Source organism: Narcine bancroftii, chromosome 4 (genome assembly GCF_036971445.1).
Source record: "Narcine bancroftii isolate sNarBan1 chromosome 4, sNarBan1.hap1, whole genome shotgun sequence".
Lineage (NCBI taxonomy): Eukaryota > Metazoa > Chordata > Chondrichthyes > Torpediniformes > Narcinidae > Narcine > Narcine bancroftii.
The window spans coordinates 95424465-95448598 of NC_091472.1; the positions used below are offsets into that span (position 1 = coordinate 95424465).

General features: G+C 41.2%; 1 protein-coding gene across 1 annotated transcript in view; it reads right to left on the minus strand.

Moving 5' to 3' along the window:
* Positions 1-23776, minus strand: part of igf2r (insulin-like growth factor 2 receptor) — a 194839-nt gene extending 171063 nt beyond the window's left edge. The window contains exons 1-2 of the mRNA XM_069932070.1: positions 23537-23776; positions 6230-6360 (exon numbers count right to left, since the gene is read on the minus strand). Of these exons, the coding sequence (XP_069788171.1) occupies positions 6230-6360; positions 23537-23727 (322 nt within the window). The 5' untranslated portion in view covers positions 23728-23776. The remainder of the gene's footprint in view (positions 1-6229; positions 6361-23536) is intronic.
* Positions 23777-24134: the final 358 nt, after the last annotated feature.

A 24134-nucleotide genomic window follows, 5' to 3' on the forward strand; every position in this document is an offset into this window, starting at 1 on the left:
TAGGAAACCATTTACCTTTCAAGCACCAAAGCCTGGTGAATCTTATAAATGTTAAATTCTGTGCACAGTGTAAGAATTGCCTGCAACCAGTGAACTTGGAGGAATGAGAAGTGAGATTGGATTGTGAACCAAAGAACTTTTCTGGACTTACATGCACACATTACATATACATGCACTTAGAATTAGAAGGGGGGTTAAGTTAGGTTAAGTAAGTCAATAGAGATAAGTTAAAGTTTGATTTTATTTTCATGTGCAGTGGCAAGAAGTCAGGGCATCACCCAACCTTGCCTCAGATGGTCATTTTTATGTTGATTAGCTACCTTTTCAATTTTTTTGTTCCTCAAGTTTGAAAATCTTTTTGTTTGAGTAGGAGCACTGGTTTATAGAATCATTGAACATAGAAACCGGCTCATCCGCTCACTGATTCCACACTGACTATCAAACATCAATCTACATTAATCCCATTTTCAAAAGTTTCCAGCACCCACCTACAAACCAGGGCTAATTGACAGTGTCTAATTGATTGACTGAGCAGTACATTTTTGGAAGAAGTGGGAAGCTGGAGCACCCAAGGGAGCTTACAAGTTCGAAATGGGCAGCATGGATCCTGGGATCCACGGTAAGCCACACTACTGAGTTGTAACCAGCTCCAGCAGACTTCCTCCCTGTCACTCAGGCTGAGTTCAGCTAACTCAGCACAGACCTTTTAAAGGTGTTTTCTTGAACCTAGCTATTGTGCTGTATGACCTATACTTAATTTAAAACTAATTCTCTGACACTTCCTGCTTGCTTGCTGCCTTCTCTTATCTATGTATCCAGATCTTTTTGATTTTGTTTGAATGGATAACTTGCAACTGAATTCTTTCCCCTATCCATGTATTGCTCAGCAACATTTATCTTTCCTGGATCCAACACACCAATGGCATCATGAAGAAAGCCTCTACTTCCTCAGGTGTTTGCGGAGGAGCTAATGGAATTGTTCAAGTGAACCGGTACGGACTTGAAGGGCCAACATGGCCTGTTTCCGTGCTGTAAACTGTTATATGGTTATATGGTTTAAAGATAATTAAAAGCAACTTTTGTTTAAGTAACAATTTGTTGTGGTGAATATCTATTGCTGCTGGGTTTTGGGGTCTTCTGGGCTCAAAACAAGGTCTCGTTACCAATAGTGACTTTTATGCATTTTCTGACAAAGTCAAAAATGGACTTCTGGATGTCTAAAAATTATAAATCCATTCATTAGCCAGGGACCACCTGCAAAGCAGAGCAGGCAAATTTCTTAAGCATTTTCTAAAGATTTGGAAAAACTTAAACGTAGTGGTGACTCCTCAAAGAAACTCTTATTAAATGCTGCAGAAAATTGATGCAAATAAACTTCCTGCATCACACCTGACAATGCACCTTTGGAGACTCTCCTCTGCACTGAAGTGTGATGAATGAGAAGGATTTCTCAGTTTTTAAGCTCTGCTCTGCCAACTAATGTTGGTAGCTTGCTGCTTCAAATATTTCAAAAAGAAACATTTCTGAAGACAAAGGCACTTGTCTTGTGAATTGCTCATTTGAAACGCTCAAAATTTAAAAGGAACCTTGATCACTTAAAATCTGAGAAACAGCGCCACCATTTGTCACTGTTCAACTCTGCCAGTTGCAAAGTTCTTTCCACACTCCAACACCACTCCACATTTAGACAATATGAGACAAAAATTGATCCCTTTGGTTGGGATTCTATTATTTTGGCCATGTTGATATAAATAAACCACTAATTCTGCTAACACTTGAAGGTCTTACAGATGACTTTGCAGCTATGTGACATTCAGTCCTGGAACAGTGAAGCACTATTTTTACTTTCAAAACGCAATAGTACTTCTCCCTTCAATGTCATCTCACTTAAACTATAGGGCAATAAGCCATGACCAACATGGCTGATAGGCAAGTATACTACTCACTGGGTTCAACTGCAGAAGTGGTCCTGAACAATCACAAGCACTCGAGCCAAACAAGCATCAAACATCTGATCAAGCAATAGTGATTCATTTCTAGATTTCTTCAATGACACTTAGCATTAACTGGGTTGGTAGGACAATAACACCATCTACAAATTTGCCAATTATACCATGGTAGTGGGTTGTATAAAAAAGATGAGTCAACATACAGGAGAGAGATTGAAAACTTGGCTGAATGGTGCATCAACGACCTTGCACTCAATGTCACCAAAACCAAGGAACAGATTGTTGACTTCAGGAAGGGAAAACCAGAGGTACATGATCCAGTGATCATTGAGTGATTATAAGTTCTTGGGAGTCACTATCTTGAAGGATCTTTCCTAAACTCAATACACTAATAGCATTGCTTCTGCAATACCATGCTTGCATTTGCAAATTAATATAAAAAGCCTTATTTTTTTTCAACCGCCCTCTCCCTTCTATTTTTTGTGTTTGGCTAAATGTTTTTTTAAAACTGCCTCCACTGCCACTCAGACAAAACTTTCAACTTCCAATTAATTCTCTGGATTTAAAAAACCCTCAAACCTTCTTTGTTTCCTGTCCCTGCACTAAATCTGTGCCTTCTGGATTTTGGTACTTTGCTTACAAGGGATAGGACTTGAGGCGATGAGGCTGTAGGGAGCTGGCAACTGGAGTAAAGGGTTTTGCACCAGACTGCGGAAGGCTGGCTGAAGGGGTACTAGTTATTGGAATAGGGATGCACTGAAGGTTTCTGGAAGTTTGGATCTTGAGCTTGGGCTGCTGATGGTTTGGACAGGACTTTGTGGGGCTGTGGAGACTGGCACCACTGGAGGCAAATCCATGTACACGGTGTCTCTGAGAGGATTTTCTTTTGCTTCTCTTTGACTGTAAGAGTCGCTTCAGGCAATTTCTGCCCATGTTGAATCATTTTGGCAGACTAAAGCAAATTCTGTGTAATATTACACTGTTTTATTAGATGACAATAAAAAAACACACACACACTATTGGCATTGTGGAGAAAGCACGTCAGCGCTTCTATTTCCTCAGGAACTTGCGGAGGTTTAGTATGACATCAGAAACCAGTCAAATTTCTACAGGTGCGTGGTAAAAAATGTGCTGACCAGTTGCATCAGGGTCTGGTATGGGGACACCAATACCCACAAGAGAAAAGCCCTCCAAAAGATAGCGGAAACAACCCAGGACATTTCAGGAAAAATCCTCCCCATCATTGAAAACGTCACTGGAAAGCAGCAGCAATGATCAAGGATTCACACTGCTCTGTTCTTGCTGCTGCCATCAGGAAAGAGGTCTAGGTGCCCCAGACTCACACCATCAGGTTCAGGAACAGCTGCTCCCAACTCCTCTGTCAGAGTCCTCAACAATAGACTCTTACCCTCGCACTTTATTGATTTCTTTTTTATTTTCTCTGCATTGCAGTGTGCTTACGTTCGTAATCTGTTTCCAGTTCATTATTTAAATGTATATGTTGTATAGAGTTTATTTTTTACACTACCAATTAGTGGTAATTCTGCCGGGCATGCAGGAAAAAAGAATCTCAGGGTTGTATGTGATGTTATGCATGTTCAGCCATACTTTGACTTGCACCTGGTCAAGTATAGTCCGATTGCAGGTACTTCCGAGGTCACCATAAGAGCTGAATAAAAATTTTAAAATCTATGCTGGGACTGACATTGGCGGGGATTAGTGGTTCAGAATTTATAGTCATTAATAAGTCATTAAATTCAGTATTTTGTGACAGCATCATAGTGCAAACATTATTATAACCATCTTACAACATTACAATAAAGAAAATTAAAAATAGTGCATGAAAAGGCAGTGACTGGTTCAATAATTATTCAGGAATCTGATGGCAGCGGGGAAGAAGCTCTCCTTGTGCCGTTGAGTGCTCGTCTTTAGGCTCCTGTACCTTTCTCTCTCACCACCACCCCCCCACCCCCATTAGAGTGAAGAAGGCATGGCCTGGGTAGTGAAGGTCTTTGAGAATAGACCACCTTATCTAGATGGCCTCGATGGAGTGAAGCCTGATGCCTGTGATGTCACAGGCTGATTGCATTACCATGGAGGCTCCAAAACAGATCCTCAGAGATGTTGACACCCAGGAATTTGAAGTACTTCACCCTCTCCACTATTGAGCCCTCGATTAGGAGGGCTCAGGGGGTCATGTTCCCCTGACTTCCTCATGAATTCAACAATCATCTCTTTTATTTTGCTAATGCTGTGCAAGGTTGTTGTCATTATACCATTCAACGAGCTGATATATATCCCTCCTGTACGCTTCCTCATTGCAGTTTGTGATTCTGCCAACAACTGGTGTCATCGGCAAACGTAGATAGGATTGGAATTGTGCCTGGCCATACGGTCATGGATGTATCATGAGTAGAGCAGTGGGGTGCACCCATGTTGATAATCAGCAAGGAGACAATGTTATTTCCAATTCATACTGTGGTTATCTGATGAAAAAGTCAAGAATCCAGTTGCAGAGTGGGGTACAGAGGCCGAGAGTTTGAGGGAATAATGGTATTGAAGGCTGAGCTGTCGTCGATGAAGAGCAGCCCTATATAAAAACAAAATAGAGAGAGTACAGAGAAGGTTCACGAAAATGTTGACAGGATTTCAGGGTCTGAGTTACAGGGAAAGGTTGTGCAGACTGGGGCTTTTTTCTCTGGAGCGTAGAAGATTGAGAGGGGACTTGATAGAGGTGTTTAAGATTTTAAAAGGGACAGACAGAGTAAATGTGGATAGGCTTTTTCAATTAAGAAAGGGGGAGATTGAAACTAGAGGACATGGTTTAAGATTGAAGGGGGAAAATTATAAGGGGAACATGAGGGGAAATTTCTTTACGCAGAGGGTGGTGGGGATGTGGAATGAGCTTCCGGCAGACGTGGTCGAGGCGGGATCATTGGTTACATTTAAGGAAAGACTGGATCATTACATGGATAGGAGGGGACTAGAGGGGTATGGACCGGGTGCTGGTCAGTGGGACTAGGAGGGTGGGGATTTGCTACGGCATGGACTAGTAGGGCCAAACTGGCCTGTTCTGTGCTGTAAGTGGTTATATGAATTGTTGTTTTTGAGGTGATCCAGAGCAGAGTGGAAAGCCAGAGATATTGCATCTACTGTGGTGTGAATACAAGGATATGCAAATTGCAGTGGATCCAGATCTTTGCTTAGGTATGTGTTAATTCTGGCTATGACCAGCCTCTCAAAGTATTTTATCACAGTGGAAGTTAGTGCTACTGGGCAATAGTCATTGAGGCAGCTCACTCTGCTCCTCTTGGGTATCAGGATGATTGATGCCCTTTTGAAGCAGGTGGGAACCTCTGCATCAACAAGAGGTTGAAAATGTTCACATCATGTATTCAACACATGGGCTGAAAAACCAAAACAAAGTAATTGCGCTGCCAGCTGTATAATGGTACACAGTATACACCCAACTTATGGTACAGTACACAAATATAATTGAAATCTATAAGACAGGTCTCAATGTAGACCTGGATCCCAATGCAGAATGTTACCTTTAAGTAGAGAGGAAAAAAATGATGTCAATTGCTTGCTATAGGCAAATTTATGATAAAAAAGAGGCAAAGCAAGCAAACCACTCCAGATATCTTCCACCCACAGAAGAGCCTCAGCCAGGTCCTTCAGGTGAAGTGGCACTGGTATTTGATGTTGAGGGTACAGTTGAAAAGTAAACAAAAAAGGTAGTCTATAAAATTAAGTGTTCAGTAAATTTTCATTTGTATTGATCTTGTTGAAGATAATACTGTACCCTGTACTGTATATTAGAAGAGTGCTGTACAGTCCCTACACTCTGCAGCTGCCTTTACATTATATACTTCAGCACCAGTCATGGTAAGCGCAGTCCAGTCTTATTACAATCATTATCTATGTATATTTTTATAGGTATGTACATATTTACCTTAACTATGGTATTTAGACATGTGCATGTACAATAGAAGTTTAGGTAACTATAATATGTGTATCATGGTATCTTATGTCGTACAGTATACTTCACCTATAATGACTGACTTGCGCCCAAATCGATTTGTGTCTCCACTTTCTGAATGTAACCCAGACTCAAGTTGATGCATGGCTGTACTCTGACAAGTCTGAATCTGAAATTTGAATCTAAAGTTTCATAAAGAATACGAAAACTAGAGCACAAACATTGGTACGTATATGGCCAAGTATGCTGGAAAGAGTATCGCACACCTGGATTTTTAAAGCACTTTTGGCACACTCACCCACTGAATAGTTGCTTTTTTGTGAGGAATTGTAAGCACAGATGGCACTCAATTGGCCACATTGTAATGGCGTACAGAGATTTATTTTGTACGTGATTCTCTTTTCCGAATCAATTGCCTCCCAGGTATGCCTGAAACAAAGAAAACAACGTTAATGCATATAGAACAAGTACATAATTTCTCCCTATTATCTTAGATTCTCTTAAACCAAAAAGAAAATTGAAAACAGGCCGAATTAAAACAATTTTAAGGAATACAACTGTAGCAAAACAAGTTCATGTGAATAAATGATATTATTTCACCTCAACTCAATGTCAATACTTGTGCCAAATCAAAATCAAACTTCAGCAGGCATCAGCGGAGATCATCAATTCAGCATGGTGCTAAGAAAGACCTGTCAGCCATCAGCTCCCATACATTAATGTCAACAGTTCTCTTTGCTTCAGTTGATTGAAGCATTGATCTCTCCATTTTGTTTCTATCTTTTGGCTCTATTTAGCATGGCCATTCTTTGGACAAAAGGTTCAACCTGATAGAAACAATTCCCTGGCATCTTTCCAAGATGCAAATTATCCAAATCTCCATGAAGCATTCATTCCTGAACAACCACCAAATACATCTTATTGTGGCCTTGCTGTGTATAAATTGACTTCTGCATTTGTTCACAGGAAGGCAGATACTCTTTATCAAGTAATTAACCATCAAGCACTTTGTTATATCCAAGTACTCTCTTCCATCATCGATAGCACAACCACACTGGGTGGTAGCATTACAGACAGAAGCAAAGCATTTTATTTCAACTACAGAGCAAGAGGAGAGGCAAAGAGAACAATGGAAGTTTCTGTGATTGCACAGAGACTAGACAAACTGAATAACACATGGTTTTAGTGCTGGCTGACAGTGGTGAAAGACTTAGCTGATCCAAATGGATGAAAGAAGGGGAGGAAAAAGTTAGAACTACAAGATTCAAAAATAACCATTTTGAAATCACAAAGGAAAAAATGCAGGAAATGGGTTAGTTAGCATCTGTGGAGAAGGGAAGATTTAATATTAGAAGTTTTTGGACCTTTCATTGGAACTGGCCAGCTCTAAATAATCTGGAAAGACCAATTCATTGAAAATATTTCATTCTAAAACTGAGTTTCTCCTTCACTTCATATTGAACTACAATCACAGCATCTGCAGACTTTAACTATAGCAATAATGCTGCATAGCTCCATTTTTACTTCATGCTATATCCCCACCATAGAATGCTCTTTCTCCCTTCCCACAAAGAAAGGAACAGGAGCTGGGCTGTGAATTTCCAGTTCAAGAATGCATTTCAACTTGACACATGGTGCACAATGTCAAACTTTCTGCTAGAATACACTTACCTGCATGACAGTTATTGTGGGGCCAAAACTATTTACAAGTAACTCAATAAAGAAGAATGTGCCAGCTCATTCATTACAACAGTCAGCCATGGGCATTGGTTTAGAGCTTACAGTATTATATTCATGACATCGATTCATCTCAAAAGCATCCATCTTGCATACTCACAACCAGCACGGATGCCTGAAATTAATTCACACAATAGACCTTCAAAATGTGCTCTGAAAATTTCACATCTCAAAGCATTTTTAAAAAAAAAAACTTTTATATGCAAGTGTGAATAATGAATGTCCAGCTTTTGCAGAACAAATCAGGTCATGGCACATTCCTTGACCAACCCGCCACAAGACTTATTTTGCATAGCTTAAAACAGAAGTAAATTTAACTGTGCTGGGTAAATGTTACCCCAACTGCAACCATCATTTGCATGCAATATTTCCCACATTTATTCTCAACGTTCCAGTCTATAAAATTTGAGTTTTACAACTCCACTTCAGAGAATTTTAAGAAAAATTAGACCAGAAACACCATTAAATATCTGTCCACAGATTCTCATCATTAGCCTCACTCAACCTTCATCCTATTCATCTCCCAAATTTAATTTCTCCTATAGCCTAAAAATCCAAGCATAGATCATGCTGAATAATGCAGCTTTTTCAATATATTTGGAAAGGCGATGCACATTGTCAAAAGCTTTACTAAAGTTCATGAAAACAAAGACCATCAAAGGAGGTTGGTCAAAGTTCAGTTCACTATTCAGGATGAGGTAGTAAATTGGACTAGATTGTGGGAAAAGCCAGAATGTGGTAGTACAGATAGACTGCAACTTATGATGCTCCAACTTACAATTTTTCGAAGTTATGATGGTCAGAAACCGTAATTTCAATTTAAAGTTCCAATGTTTATCCACATTTGTGATAGGCGGCATGCTACTCTCGCGCTGTATTCCAAGCATACACTCTTGCAATACTGACTAAACCATACGACTCTCATACTCCTCACCCGGGCCACCTGCACATATAACATTTAATTTTTCTTAAAAAAATGGTAGAGTGCGATATTTTTTATTTACTATATTTTCCACTTACAGTGGGAGTCCTGTCGGGTTACCTGTAGATGATTGCCTATCTAACTGGAGGCCTGGGAAGAGTAGGGTGCGGAGTCCAAAGTTATTTGCCATCTATATTAACAATCTGATTGACAATGCAGATTTGCAAATAACACTAAGATTAAAGGTGTAGTAGAAGGTGAAGAAGGCTGGAAAATATCAGATGGAATTTAATGCAAGGTGCAGTATTAAGATAAGACTTGCACAGTTATCAGTAGGATATGAGGAATGATATAGAACAATGGGATTTGAGAATACAGCTACATAAATCCTTGGAAGTGGAGATGCAGGGTCGTGAGTAGAGCTTTTTGGTACATTGGCCTTTATAAATCAAATTTTGAGTACAGGAGATGGGATGCTTATGTTGAAGATGTACAAGACATTGGTGAGGTAAAATTTGGAATACTATGTGCAGTTTGAGTCACCTACCTACAGGAAAGATAACAACAAGATGGGCAGAGGACAATGAAGATTTCCAAGAATGCTGGCAGGACCATAGGAACTGGGAAATGCTCAATAGGTTAGGACTTTATTCCCTGGAGCATTGGAGGATGAGGGGAGATTTGATGAAGGTGTATAAAATTATGAGGGGCATGGACAGGGTAAATGAAAGCAGACCTTTTCCGCAGAGGTTGGCTGAGATGAGAAGGCATGGATTAAGGGTGAAAGGTGAGATGTTTAAAGGGAACCTTCTTCATTGTGAAGAGTGTGGAATGAGCTGCAAGTAGAAGTGGTGGATGCAGGCTTGTTGACAACATTCAAGAGAAATTTGGATAGGTACAAGGATAGAAGCCTGGTGCAGGTTTATGGAACTAGACAGAAAAATAGTTCATCACAGACTAGAAAAGCTGTCGTGTTCAATGGTTCCATGAAATTGATATTTAAAAAAACTATCTGCAAGAAATTCCTCTTTTTAAAAAAAAAATTAAAGCCAAATTATATTGTCTAATTTAGAACATAATTCAAGAAGTTAGAAATTCTTATAGGTTTAGTTGAATAGTTTCAGGGATGAGAAAACAATTGGGGTTGTCCTATTTAGAAAAATGAAGACTTAAGAAGCTGCTTTGTTACAGATCAACATGAAAAAATAATTTGAGAACAAAATAAAAGGAAGACATTTAAAGTGTTTTGAAAAATCTTTTTAAAATTCACTTATTCCGTTAGTTATATTCAAGTTGAATTTTAACTACAGTGCATTTCCCCACATCCAAAATGCTTGGGGCCAGATGTTTACCAGAGCAACATCAGAAAAAAACAAAAATAGCATAGTAGCATCACTTGTTGATGATCCCCAGCACCTCCCTGGGAGCCCGAGTTTCCCACTCCTGCCCAGGTCTTTGATGACACCAGGACAAAGGATTCTTCCAACCACTTGCAGCTGGGAGACAGCAGGACGCAGTTTGTAAACCAAGAACAGTGGAAAGTTTTTTAAAAATGGAGAGAGCAGGGAGGGAGTTACCTGAAATGAGGACAATCAGTGTTCATGTCCTTTGGTTTAAGGGCTAAGCCTTGCACCTAATTTCTCCCACGCAGTGTATGACCCATCGACTTCCTCCAGATAATCACTGATGGCTTGAGATTCTAGCCTGCTTCTCTGAGCCGACATCAGGCTGTTCAGCGTCGGTCATCCCAGCTGGTTCTGAGCACTGTTTTTACCAAATTGGCACCAATAGAGTATCAGAACCCCACATGGGCAAGTTGGGTGATCATTTTTCTTCAAACTTGTGACATGCCGATGCTAAAAAAACATTTGATTTTTGGATTTTTTGGTATTCAGAACTTCAAATAAGGGGAAGCATACAGTATTAGGGAATTTGAAAATATTTGAGGGTAAAGAATTGCAATCTGGTACAGCAGTGTAATGAGGCCAACAAAATTGCTCAAGGAGATGAATGCATTACTTTGCTCAACTATGCTGGGCTGCGCACTCACCAATGGAAGCGAAAGGCTAATTACATCAAAGCCAAAATATTGTCATGTGAAGAATGGGAAAGTTCCAAGTGCCAGTTGGAAGAAGCTGCAATTATGTTTATTCATTCAAGACTTCACAGGCAATTGCCCATCCTCAATTGCCTTTGAGAAGGTGGCACTGAGCTGCCTTTGTGAACCATTATGGTCATTGAGGCACTATTACACCCACAATGCTGTTAGGGTGGGAACTCCAGGATTTTGACTCAGTGACAGTGAAAAAGCAATACATTTCCAAGTTAAGGTGTGGGCATGTGTCACTTGAAAAAACAACTTTGCAAAGTGGATGGGAGAGGCAGGTATGGGAGTGGCATAAAGAGGACAGTAAACTGACAACAGGAAAACTAATTCAAAAGTAGAATGCAGAAGGAAACATCAAGCCCCAAGAGGGGGTTGCTCAGGCCTAATCCAAGTTTCTGATAGTTGGAGTTCATCTAAATTTTTTTAAATTTTCATTTCCAGAAAACAGATCAAAACCAGACTATGACATGAAATACCATTATTAAGATGGCAACCAAAGAAGTTATTGCCTGGGTCAAATTTATTTATTCAGCAGACTCCTCTTAAATCTTCCTGAATGTATGAATCTCACTATGCGAGATCCAAATCCAAATGCGGTAGCTGACAATTTTACAGGCCATGAAGCTACAAATGTTCACCCATCCCGACTTTCCATAATCCCTACCTAAAATGAGTTTCCCTAGAAATTCCATCTTCTTTTGCAAGGTCATCCATTTGAAACATTAGCTGTTTGTTTCTCAACAGGTGCTACCTTACCAACTGAGCATCCCCAACATTGATCTTTTTTATTTCAGATTTATAGCATCTGTAGTAATTTATTTTTTTGTTTTGCAAACCCAAGGCCCTTTTTCTAATCCAATACCATTTCTCAATCTTCTATCTTATATTCCATTTATCACATCAATTTGGCATCATTTGAAGGCGACATGGTGATGTGGGTAGGGGAAAGAGCAAGTAGAGGTCAGTCAGCTCTGTGAACGGGAAGTTTCCCTGAAACAGTGATTATTTCATCATTCAATCAATTTATGGCTGCATGATTGAAGTTTAACCACGATAAACCTCCAGCTGGAAGCATAAAGAATAAACTTCCAATGTAGAGAAATACAAAAACTTGCTGTTACATCAATAATGTCACACCAAAAGTCTGGTTTCCTTTGTTTACAATGGTAAATAGTGCCTTCAACATTAAAGAACTTTAAGCCCCTTGCCCCTTTCACATATTTGCAAGCGGTCCCAGAAATGAACAGCCAATCACCCTTCAAAGTGTCTAGTGTGAAAGGAAAATCTTCTCAATGCCAGCATCAGATGACATCATCCAATGCCAGGGATTGACAGCCTCAATCCCTAGTACAATCCCTGGTGTCTGCAGATGCTGGTGTTGCAATCAGGCAAGTGTAGAATGGGCAATTTCACTGTGGGATTGAAAAGACCCAAGTTTTTGCACAAGTGCAGGAATGTGGAGGAAGATTAATATGAAGGTATAAACCTTGCTGTGGGAAAATTGGTAGCGCTATAACACACAATTTATAAAGGCCGTGGGGGGAAAGTGATGGCAGACCTGACTTCCCAAAATTCTGTGCAGCAGAGAAACCCTTCCATGAAAGCAGTCGTGCACACAGCCCTTCCTCTGATGCACAAAATTCTGGGAGGACAGGTCCGCCATCACTCCTCCCCCCCCCACCCCCCGCCCATGGTATATAACTAGACCGCTAAAGTGCTACCAACTTTCCCCAAACTGTTTAAAAATTGTCTGCTATTATTTAATGCTAGCACTTTCCCATGGTCCCTTATAAAGATTTATATTGGTCGGCACCAACAACAACAGGGGCTGAAGGGCTCATAAAGTGCTGTGCATAAAGCTTAATTATGTTATAATTAGGCAGGATTAATTTTGTTCAAATATAAGATCATAATACATTGATCAGGATTTAATCCAGGCCCATCATCGCTCAATGCATCATGACATCACTAGTAAAAGATAGAATAATCCTAACCCAGGGATGGCTCCTTGCAAGTATGAAAGTGTTCAATGCCTCAGATACAAATGGTCAAGCATGAAAAGCTAAACCCCCCCCCCAATTCCTATCCCAGGACACTAAACAATCAATTTACTAGGACGCAAATGTGGAAGGGGCTTTGGACAGTGTAGAAGTGCAGTAAAATTCCTGGTATCTGACACCTATGGAGATTGTTAGATGCCAGAAAAGTGAATTTTCCAGTTACTTGAGATTGTGTGATCAACAAAAGGCAAGTTGCACTAATTTTAAACTTCAACATTTTTACCTATTTATTTTTTAGCAATTTTTTTTGGTGGCTACTTGAATTCCAGATAATGGGTTATACGGAGATAGAATTTTACATTTTTGGTAAACTTACAAGTTGCATTAAGTAAAGCTACAATTGTTTGTAGGTTCTTAGTCGCTGCATTTTTATTCCTACTTGCTACTTCAAGTGGCAGGATTTTAGAAGTTAAACAAATATTAACAAAGTAAATTCAGGGAAGGGATTAATTTTGGATGTAATGTCCTTAACACAGGCACAGTAAATTTAATTTTAGGGCAATTTAAATCAAGTAACAGAGAGATTATCCATCAATATAGCAGAGGTAGACTGCAAAAAGATTCTACAGCACACCACAAATATTTTAACTGTTCAGAACCAAACCAACTACAGTTTAGCTGACAAGAAATTCCGCACGCACGCATATATATATATCATACTGTCCTGTACATAAAGCATAATGTTATTGGACATGATTAATTTTGTTCAAATATTATACATTTATCAGGATTTAGGGCAGGTGCACCATCACTCAATGCATCGTGGCATGACTGGTAGAAGGTAGAATGGTCCTAACCCAGGGATGGCTCCTCGCAAGTATGAAAGTGTTCAATGTCTCAGGTAGGAGTGGTCAAGAGTGAAAAGCCAAAAATCCCCATTTCTATCCCAGGACACTGAACAGCCAATTTAGTGGGACGCAAGTGTGAAAGGGCTAATGTTGACCAGAACAGGTGGCTACTATCTCCAATGATAATACTGTACCGGTACTTTAATTTGGAAGATTGTACCACTTTGGTGCCTGACCTGCAAAGCACTGGAATCTTTCCAAAAAAAATACAAGGCAATTTCCTCTGTGGCAGGTGGGAATGCAACCCTGCCACTCACATGCTGGCTAACACTAGAATTTCTGGACCCAGAAGTAAGGTATAAACCCATTCTACTTTCTCCATTCACAATTTTCCATCTGCACTCCTAGGGGAACCATACACCTGGATGCAATCTGGCTCAACTACACTATGATGAGTTGTTTATGACTATACGAATGACAGATTTTCAAAACCAGAACAGCTCTTGAAGCAGAAAATGAGTTGCATTGCATTAATCTGTGAAAGTATTCAAATATTGTATTCCTCCCGCAGTTATGCCAGACCAATTCCATTTGGTGCATTCCCCTTCTGTAAAATACATCGAGATGGCACTACTATGTCCCCCAATGCCTGGAACTATTTGAACATGCAACACTGATCATTACCAGTAATGACCAAACTCATCACACTCAGAAGCAGTAGAACACTTAAGGTGGCAGCATCTCATCTGAAAAAAAATCCACCTGCACAGTTAGCACAACACTATTATTATAGTGCCAGCAACCCAGGTTCAAATATGGTATTGTCAGGAGTATGTACGTTTTCCCCATCTATGTGGGTTTCCTTCCATGTTTCAAAACTTACGGTGGCTGAAGGTTAATTGGGGTATTTGGGCAGAATAAGCTTTTGGGCTGGAAAAATCCATTACTGTGCTCCAGGAATGCATTCAAATTAAACTCAATTTTTATTTTAGTTATCTAAATGTGATTCTCCCACCACCCCCCATAATATCAGACCCAAATGTGCAGTTATTTGAACACTTTGCACCATTTACTTTAGTCATGAGTAACATTCCCCTTGTATTGTTTTAACTTTTTTTCTGCAACAGTTTTATTTTATGCCACTTGTGCACTCAAGGATAGGATGACTTTCACAATCACCTTATCTTAGTACACAAGGCAATACACAATGATATAATTGTCCATCAAAATGAAGCTCCCTGGAAGATCCATCTGCCCAAAGTGTTTCCTCATACATCGCTCAGTCCTCAGTGCACAACTGGCTGCTTTTAACCCTTTACAATTTTGTTTGGTATTACATTCATGTTAAAAACCATGAAATGGCTAACTCAGAGGAGGGAGCCTAGGGCATAGTATGAGGAGTGCAGATGTACCCTGAATCTGGCTGCTGTACTTGGCTCATTCTGGTCACAGGCCTGGCAGCAGTCAGCATCCTTATTTCCCAAAGCCAGTGCCCATATTTGGCTCAATTCATGGCATTACTGTGAGACTTAAGGAACTTAGGAGGGATTGACAGGTGATGGGTTTTGGACAGAAGGTGCAGAAAAGGAAGACAAGAGGCCTTGTAGGGAAGGAATTGGAGAGAAAAGCAAGAACAGTAGTAAAGAGATGGAATCAGTAGAAACAAATTCAAGTTGAGCTTCATTACATCATAAATTCATGCACATTACATTTTTAATGCAACTTTTGTCTGCCAGAATCACCCAGTCATGCCCAGTGCCCCCAACAATAGTGGGAGCAAAAGACTAACACTAACCATCCAAGACTGACATTTACAAAACAATATTTATGTGTATATACAAATACTTGACCTGCATATGTACTGTTTGTATTGTATGTCTGGTTGTGTGTCTGCATGTTTTGCACAACCAAAAAGTGGTAATTCTCCCTTGCCTGCATAAAAAATCTCAAGGTTGTATGGGATGTCATGCCTGTACTCTGACAATGAATCTGAAATCTAAACCCAAGTCAATACCTGGTTCCCATAAGCCAGTTTCCCAGCAGCCCTCAGCATGTGCAGTTTTCCTATCCACGTCGCCTGCAGCCCACAGCCTTCGTGTTCTTCACCTGCTGAGCCCCTCTCCAGTCCACTGCCATGGACACCATCCTGCAGGATCACTGCTTCTGCTTCTCAACAGGGGGATGTTATCCCTGTTTCTGGTACTGCTGCCCACCCCCCTGACCCCAGTGAACAAAAACCCTCAGGTCTGCTGCCGAGCACAGGTGCTGCCATTTTGGGTCCAGACTTCTGCAGTAGAAGGATTTTACTCAGAAACACCATTGGTTCCTTTAACAGGCCATTTAAAGGCTGCATAGACACAATGGCATTATGACTGATGGCTGAACCCTTCAGACCAGCACTGCCTCTCTACTCTCCTGGGACTGCATGCAGCACCGTCATTTTTGAGTGGGTTACCCCAAATTTTTTTTAAAATGTTCATGGCATTTAAAGCTGTCCAATGGGAAGATGCGTTGTTCCACAAGTTTATGTTTAGCCTCACCCTGACAACAAATGAGGTAAAAAGAGACATTAGTGTGGGAATTCTGCATAAAACTGAAATTGTTGGATCTGAAAATTCAAGCTAATAACCTAGGCAGACTTTTGCAGTTGTTCAGCAAAATAGTCAACCTGCATTTGGTTTCACTGATGTAGAAGAGGCCACACTAAGTACACCACATGCAATTAGGGTGAGCAATGTGCAAGGTAAACCTCTACTTCACCTGAAAGGTTTGCTTTTAGTCCTGGATGGAAATGAGGGAGAGGTTCTGCAATAACAGTAGGGTAGAAGAGTGGGGAGGGAAGGAAAAGGTTAACCAAGGTTAACAGAAAGAAACAGAGGGGAAGATGTGGCCAAAGTAAGGAACAAAGGGACTAGGTCCTCATTCTGTCTGGGGGAGGCAGTAAGAGCTGAAAAATAGCAGATATGGAGGAGATATGAGCATGGGCTTTATCAATAACAAAGAGGGTCGGGGGGGGAGTGGAATCCATGTTTATTAAGAGGACATTCCAGATCTCCTGGGATGGTAGGTATCATCTTAGGAACAGATACGGCAGAGAAATTGGGAGAAAAGGTTAGCATCCTTACAAGGATACGCTGGGAAAAGTATATATCCAGGTACATGCCGAGTCAGTAGTTTATAATGGATATCCCTCATCTGAGATAGAGACAGAGACCCTGGAAGGGGAGAGAAGCATCAGAGACCATCCAGGTAAGCTTAAGGATAGGATGTCAGCTGGCAGTGGAGTTAATAATATTGCTGAGTTCTGCAAAGATGCAGGAAGTAGCACCAATGTAGTCATTGTTACAGAGGAGAGCGACCCCCCCAAGGTCTTTTTGATTGGGAATGGATGTGTAAAGGAAGTGTGAGGTCCAGAGAATTGGAACTCTTCATTAAGATTGAGAGTGCCAGTGATGTCCCAAATATACATGGGAAGGAACTTGATGAGAGAGCACAAGAGAATTTTAAGGGACAAGGAAATGAGGTTGGTGGAAAAACAATGAGTCTGCCAGGGCAATTCTGTTTGTGAACTTTGGTAGAAGATAGAAGCGAGTGGTACGGGGCTAGGGAACTATCAGGTTGGAGGCAGTGGCAGGGAAATGGTCTGGTAGATGATATCTGATGGTTAGTCAACCTGGTCCAGGAGTAGATACAGTGAGATGTCCAAGAGTTGATGGCTGGTCTCTGCAACCTAAAGGCCAATATACCAGACCACAACTGTGCCTCTCGTATACAGGTTTGGTAATGAATTAGTGCAGGGCAAGATTATCATTACTCATTTGACATGCCTTTTGGTCCTTTACTGTAATGCAGCAGTATAATAAGCACAGCATCCTAGCGAAGCACAGAGATCTCCATTCCTGAACATGAAACCGATCATCAAAATAAAGCCACCATTTATACTCAAAGAAAACAGCAACCATAATCGGACAAAAACGACCAGGCACAATGCAAAAACTGAATGGCAAATCGTTATGTCCAAGGCAGAGGTTGATGTTGTTGGACTACAGTGTAATCAATGGTTACGGTGATCTGGAAAGTGGAGGGGCCAACAATCAAATCTGTCAACATACAATCCATGCTCCGCAACATCTCATTTATGCTCTTCACTTCTGTCTCAACAATTGTGTCGTGCCTAACAAAAAAATTCAAAATTTAGATTATAGCCACTGAGGATTAAATATATACACAAGCTAAATTAATTTGTGCCAAGAGTACACAATCCAATATGCAGAGAATGATGATACCTTGATGAAGGGCTCAAACCAGAAAAGTCAATTATATATCTTTATCTTTGCTATATAAAGGGCATTGACCCACTGAGTTTCTCCAGCATTGTGTTTTTACTTCAACCATTGTTTGCAGACTTGTGTTTTACAACATGCACATTACCTTATAGGAATGTATTGGAAATTAAACTGTACTCAAAAGAAAACAAGATTGTAAAAGAAACTCAGCTGATGCCACATTACACAAAAAAATGTTGGTAATTCAGCACATACAACTAGCTTTTGGAGACCGCAGAAACAAATGCAACCAAATTGAATAAGTCCCAAATCCGTAATCTTGATCTCTTTGGCCGAGAAAAAACAAACAAATGAAAAGTACTGTAATCCAAACAAGAGGCATTTATTAGTTCTAAAACAAAATATTGCAGATGTTGAAAACTTGAAACAATGCTGGAAGGATCCAATTAGGCAGCAGCTGGAGAAAGAACTTTTCAGTAAAATATTTTTTTTGAAGGTCAACCTGAAGTTTCACAATGGAAAGGCAATCAGGTTTGCCAATCAAGAACACCCAACACCTTTTGCTGAAGTGTTGTGCATTTTACCGCATCTAAATTAGACTTAAAAAGTCACCAGAAATGAATATTTGCATCTCATGTTCCAAGTGCAAGAATCCCCATCAAATTACACTATCCACAACTGGAAGGTAGAAAGCACATTATGATTAAGAAATATGTGAACCCATATTATGCCCTTCACATGTTAAGAGTAAGGACAAAGGTTTTGTAGCTAACAAAGTCTAGTCACTGTAACAATGTAGGAAACAAGACATCCATATTGCAATCAGCAACCTTTGGTATGTAGTCATTAATTCAGAGTCAAATGCACAAGGCCATTTGACCCATTAAATCCATGGCAGGTGCAAAAGTCAACTTCACTTGTAACTGTCTCGGTGCTCCTGAAAACCATGTTCCAGATCCACATCATACAATTCTCAATTCCCTTCTAATAGGAAGACATTATCTTATATTTCTCCATTACTAACATCAATTCTATTAAAAAACTCACTGACTAGTTCTCCTAACTCCAGTTTCACAGAAAAAAGATTTTTCCTCACAACTAAACCTCCATATAACCACTTACAGCACAGAACAGTTCAGCCCGACTCGTCCATGCCGTAACAAATTCCCACCCTCCTAGTCCCACTGACCAGCACCCGGTCCATACCCCTCCAGTCCTCTCCTCTCCATGTAACGATCCAGTCTATCCTTAAATGTAACCAATGATCCCGCCTCAACTACATCTGCCGGAAGCTCATTCCACATCCCTACCAGCCTTTGCGTAAAGAAATTTCCCCTCGTGTTCCCCTTATAATTTTCCCAATTCAATCTTAAACCATGCTCTCTAGTTTGAATCTCCCCCATTCTTAATTGAAAAAGCCTATCCACATTTACTCTGTCTGTCCCTTTTAAAATCTTAAACACCTCTATCAAGTCCCCCCTCGATTTTCTATGCTCCAGAGAAAAAAGCCCTAGTCTGCACAACCTTTCCCTGTAACTCAAACCTTGAAATCCTGTCAACATTCTCGTGAACCTTCTCTGTACTCTCTCTATTTTGTTTTTATCTTTCCTATAATTTGGTAACCAAAACTATACACAGTACTCCAAATTTGGCCTCACCAATGCCTTGTACAATTTCATCATAACCTCCCTACTCTTGAATTCAATACTCCAATTTATGAAGGCCAACATTCCAAATGCCTTCTTCACCACACCATCTACCTGAGTATCAGCCTTGAGGGTACCATTAACCATCACTCCTAAATCCCTTTGTTGCTCTGCACATCTCAATAGCCTACCATTTATTGCATTTGACCTATTTAGATTTGCCTTTCCAAAATATAACACCTCACACTTATCTGTATTAAATTCCATCAGCCATTTCTCAGCCCACACCTCCAGCCTTCCTAGATTACCTTTTAATCTACGGTAATCTTCCTCACTGTCCACAACACCACCAATCATTGTATCATCCGCAAATGTGCTTATCCAATTCTCCACCCCTACCTTAATATATATAACAAACAATAGTGGACCCAGGACCGATCCCTGAGGAACTCCACTAGTCACCGGCCTCCAATTGGACAAACAATTTTCTACCACTACTCTCTGACACCTCCCATCCAACCATTGCTGAATCCATTTCACTACCTCCTTATTTAGACCTAATGCCTCCACCTTTTTTCCTAACCTCCTGTGGGGAACTTTGTCAAAAGCTTTACTGAAGTCTAAATAGACAACATCCACAGATTTCCCTTCATCAACCTTTTTTGTAATCCCCTCGAAAAACTCAATCAGGTTTGTCAAGCATGATCTACCCCTGACAAAACCATGCTGATTACTCCCTATCAATCCCTGTACCTCCCAATATTTGTAAATACCATCCCTCAGAACACTTTCCATCAACTTATCCACCACAGACGTCAGACTCACGGGCCTATAATTCCCAGGTTTACAATTGGACCTTTTCTTAAACAGCGGAACCACATGCGCCACCCTCCAATCCTTTGGCACTACCCCCGTGACCAGTGACATCGTAAATATCTCTGTTAATGGCCCCACTATCTGTCCACAAGCCTCCCTGAGTGTCCTTGGGAATATTTTGTACAGTCCCGGAGATTTATCCACCTTTATCTTTTTCAACACAGCCATCACTACCTCCTCGGTTATCCTTATATACTTCATGACCTCCCCACTATTTTTCTTTACTTTAACTGGTTCAATATTTTTTTTCCCTAGTGAATACCGAGGCAAAGAAATCATTCAAAATTTCCCCCATTTCCTCTGACTTCTCACTCAGCCTACCTTCGCTATCTACAAGGGGTTCAATTTTATCCCTCACTAATCTTTTACTTTTAATGTACCTATAGAAACCCTTTGGATTTATTTTTACTCTGTCTGCCAAAGCCTCTTCGTGCCTTTTTTTGGCCTTTCTAATTTCTTTCTTAAGATTCCTTCTACACTCCTTGTAGTCCTCCTTCAAACTCTCAGCTCCCTGCTCTTTATATCTCTTGTATACCTCCTTTTCTCCTAACCAAATTTCCAATATTCCTCGAAAACCAAGCCTCCCTATGATTTTCAGCCTTTCCTTTGATCCTCACTGGGACACATCTACTCTGTACCCGCAAAATTTCTTTTTTGAATATACTCCATTTTTCATTTACATCTTTACCTGAAAATATCCTGTACCACTCAATACTCCCCAAATCCCTTCTTATTCCTTTGAAATTTGCTCTTCTCCAATCCAGAACCTCAACTTTAGGCCCCTCCTTGCTCTAGCCGAAAACTAACAGAGTTATGATTACTAGACCCAATTTGTTCTCCAACATTAATGTCCAATCTGGGAAATCTTCAGATTTCGTATTTATTGATCGAGTACATACATGACATCACATACAACCTTGAGTTTCTTTTTCCTGCAGGCAAGGCAGAATTAACACTTACTGGTTGTGCAAAAAGACTGAACAAACCACATATAAACAAATAAAGAACTGTAAAAAGATAATGAATGTTAAGAGAGTTTTTTTTTTTAAATCAATAAAGTGCACAAGTAAGAGTCCTTAAATGAGTTTGTTATTGAGGAGTCTGATGGTGGAGGGGTAACAGCTAGTGGTATGAGTCTTGGGGCACCTATACCTCTTTCCTGACGACAGCAGCAAGAACAGAGCACGTGCTTGATGATTGCTGCTGCTCTCCAATGGCAGCATTCCCTATAGATGTTCTCCATAGTGCAGAGGGTTTTGCCTGTGATGTCCTGGCCTGGGTCCACTACCTTTTGGAAGGCTTTACACTCAGGGGTATTGATACCCCAATACCAGATCACGATGCAGCCGGTCAGCACTCTTTCTACCCCACATCTGTAGAAATTTGCCAGGGTTTCTAGTCTCATACCAAACCTCTGCAAACTCCTGAGGAAGTAGAGATGCTGATGTGCTTTCTTCACAATGCCAGTGACTCCAAAAAATTTAAATTTGCTCACTCTCTCCATCTTGGATTCACCAATGATCACTGGATCAGATACCTCTGGTTTTCCCTTCATGAAGTCAATAATCAGCTCCTTAGTTTTAGTGACATTGAGTGCAAGGTTGTTTTCAATCTCCCACCTGAATGCTGACTCATCACCTTTCTTTTTCAACCCACTACGATGGTACCATCAGCCAATTTGCAGATGCTGTTATTGTCGTACTGAGCCACACTGCTGTAGGTGTAAAGTGAGTAGAGCAGGGGACTAAGAACACAGTCCTGTGGTGCTTCAGTACTGATTGAGATTGTGGTGATGTTCCTACCACTCCTCATTGACTATGGTCTGGAGGCGAGGAAATCCATGATCTAATTACACAGTCTATCTATGTCTGGTTTAATTTGTGTCTGTGTCTAATTATACAGTAAGGTCCTCAATCTTGGAGTTTTCTGATCAGGTTTGAGGGGATAATGATGTTAAACGCTGAACTGCAGTTAATAAAGTGCATCCTGATGAATGCAGCTTTACTGTCCAGGTGTCCGAGGACTTTGTGTAGAGCCAGAGAGATGGCTAAGAAAGGCAAATTGGAACATATCCATGTCACTGCTTAGACAGGAGTGGGTATGGTTCAACATCAGCCTTCCAAAACACTATCAATTTTGATCTAGATGTTACTGATCAATAGCCATTAAGGCAGGTTACTACACTTTTCTTGGACTTTGGTATGATTGACACCTGTGAACACATTGGTAAGTTGGTCAGCACAGATTTTTAATACTCGGCCAGGTACTTTCCTCGGATTCACTCTCTTGAAGGCAGCACAACCAGATACAGACATGATGGAATCATCAGGGACATGGGGTGCAGAGGGGTGGCTCTGTACTGTTACTATAATCAAATCAAACATAGAAGGCATTTAGCTCCTCTGGGAGCAAAGCTTTGCTGCCTGCTACTTCGCCAAATTTGATTTTGTAGCAGGTTATGACATTTAGGCCTTACCACAGCTGTCAAATATCACTTGTTGTTTTCATCCAGAATCTCCACTTTGCCCTGGAAATAGCTTTTCATAGGTCATACCTGTTCCTCCAAATCGTATTTGCAACAACATCACATGCATTCTGTAACATGGTAACCCAAACTTGTTGCACTCTGGCCAGACTCATGTTTTATGGCGTTAATCAGTTTTCTGCTTTTTCGATTCTATCCTTCAGCCATTAAAGGCTGTCTGCCTCTCCCTGTTTTCATACTATCTCGTTTGGTTTCAGGCAGACAGGTTAAAGTACTTTAAAAGTGCTTCTAATTCAGTATCCTCTCGCTGGTTGTACATGTCATCACCCAATTTGCCCTCCACGAACTTAGTCCATAGTTTCGCCCCTACCCACCAAACTCCACTTTCACAAACACCTCAACAGAATACAGCAGCCTCCTCTAATCTCCAAACCTTCTCCTCATCACCAGCCGTTTCTCCCCTCCACTGACTCCTCGCCCTTCTGTCCCAGCGAAAGTGCTGCAATGCCTCTGCCTGGTACTAGTGGTCTGCTGAAGGGAACCCACCCCGGATCATCCCCCCGATTTGTGAAATTTGAGACGTCCCGATTCCTTTTTACTCCTTCGAACTGTAGGAGCAGAAGACAGGAGTAGGCGTGCTCCCAGCGGCCGGGAGGGAGAGGAAAGGGGATGGAAGAACCCGAGCCAGCTGCACTCACCCGCACAGTTCCGGGTAAATGAAAGAGCCGCCGGCTCGCACGCCGCTCCACACGAGCTGCCACACAAGCCGCAGCAAGACTGCCGCCACCCAGGCCGGACACGCCGCTCGCCCTCGCATGTTCGTCCTGCCAATCCCACCACGAACAACCAGAACACTCTCTGGAGGGACCAGGAACGGGCAGCACCACATGAGCCCCGGACCCTTCTGCAACGTCCTCCACTCAGCCCAGTCACATGGGTGAGCTGGAACCCAAGGCCCCCGTCACATGACTGCACAACGCCCACATCACATGACTTTACAGGCGCCACCCAACCCTTTCCTCATGACAGAACGTCATGAGCCGAAGATCCTATCCCTCACATGACTGTAAGATACCCACGTCTTATGATGGAATAACATCCGAGTTCCGCGCATGTCCATGACATAACTGAGCGGCGGTCCCGCACTCCTGTCACATGACACCAAAGGCAGACTGAGCCTTCTCCCCGAATCCCATTGGCGTGCAAAATCACATGATGCAGCGCGAGCGGTCGGCGAGTTCTCGGAACCGGCTGATGGCGGTTCATGGCGTGCGATGCTGCCGAGGCGCGAGACCG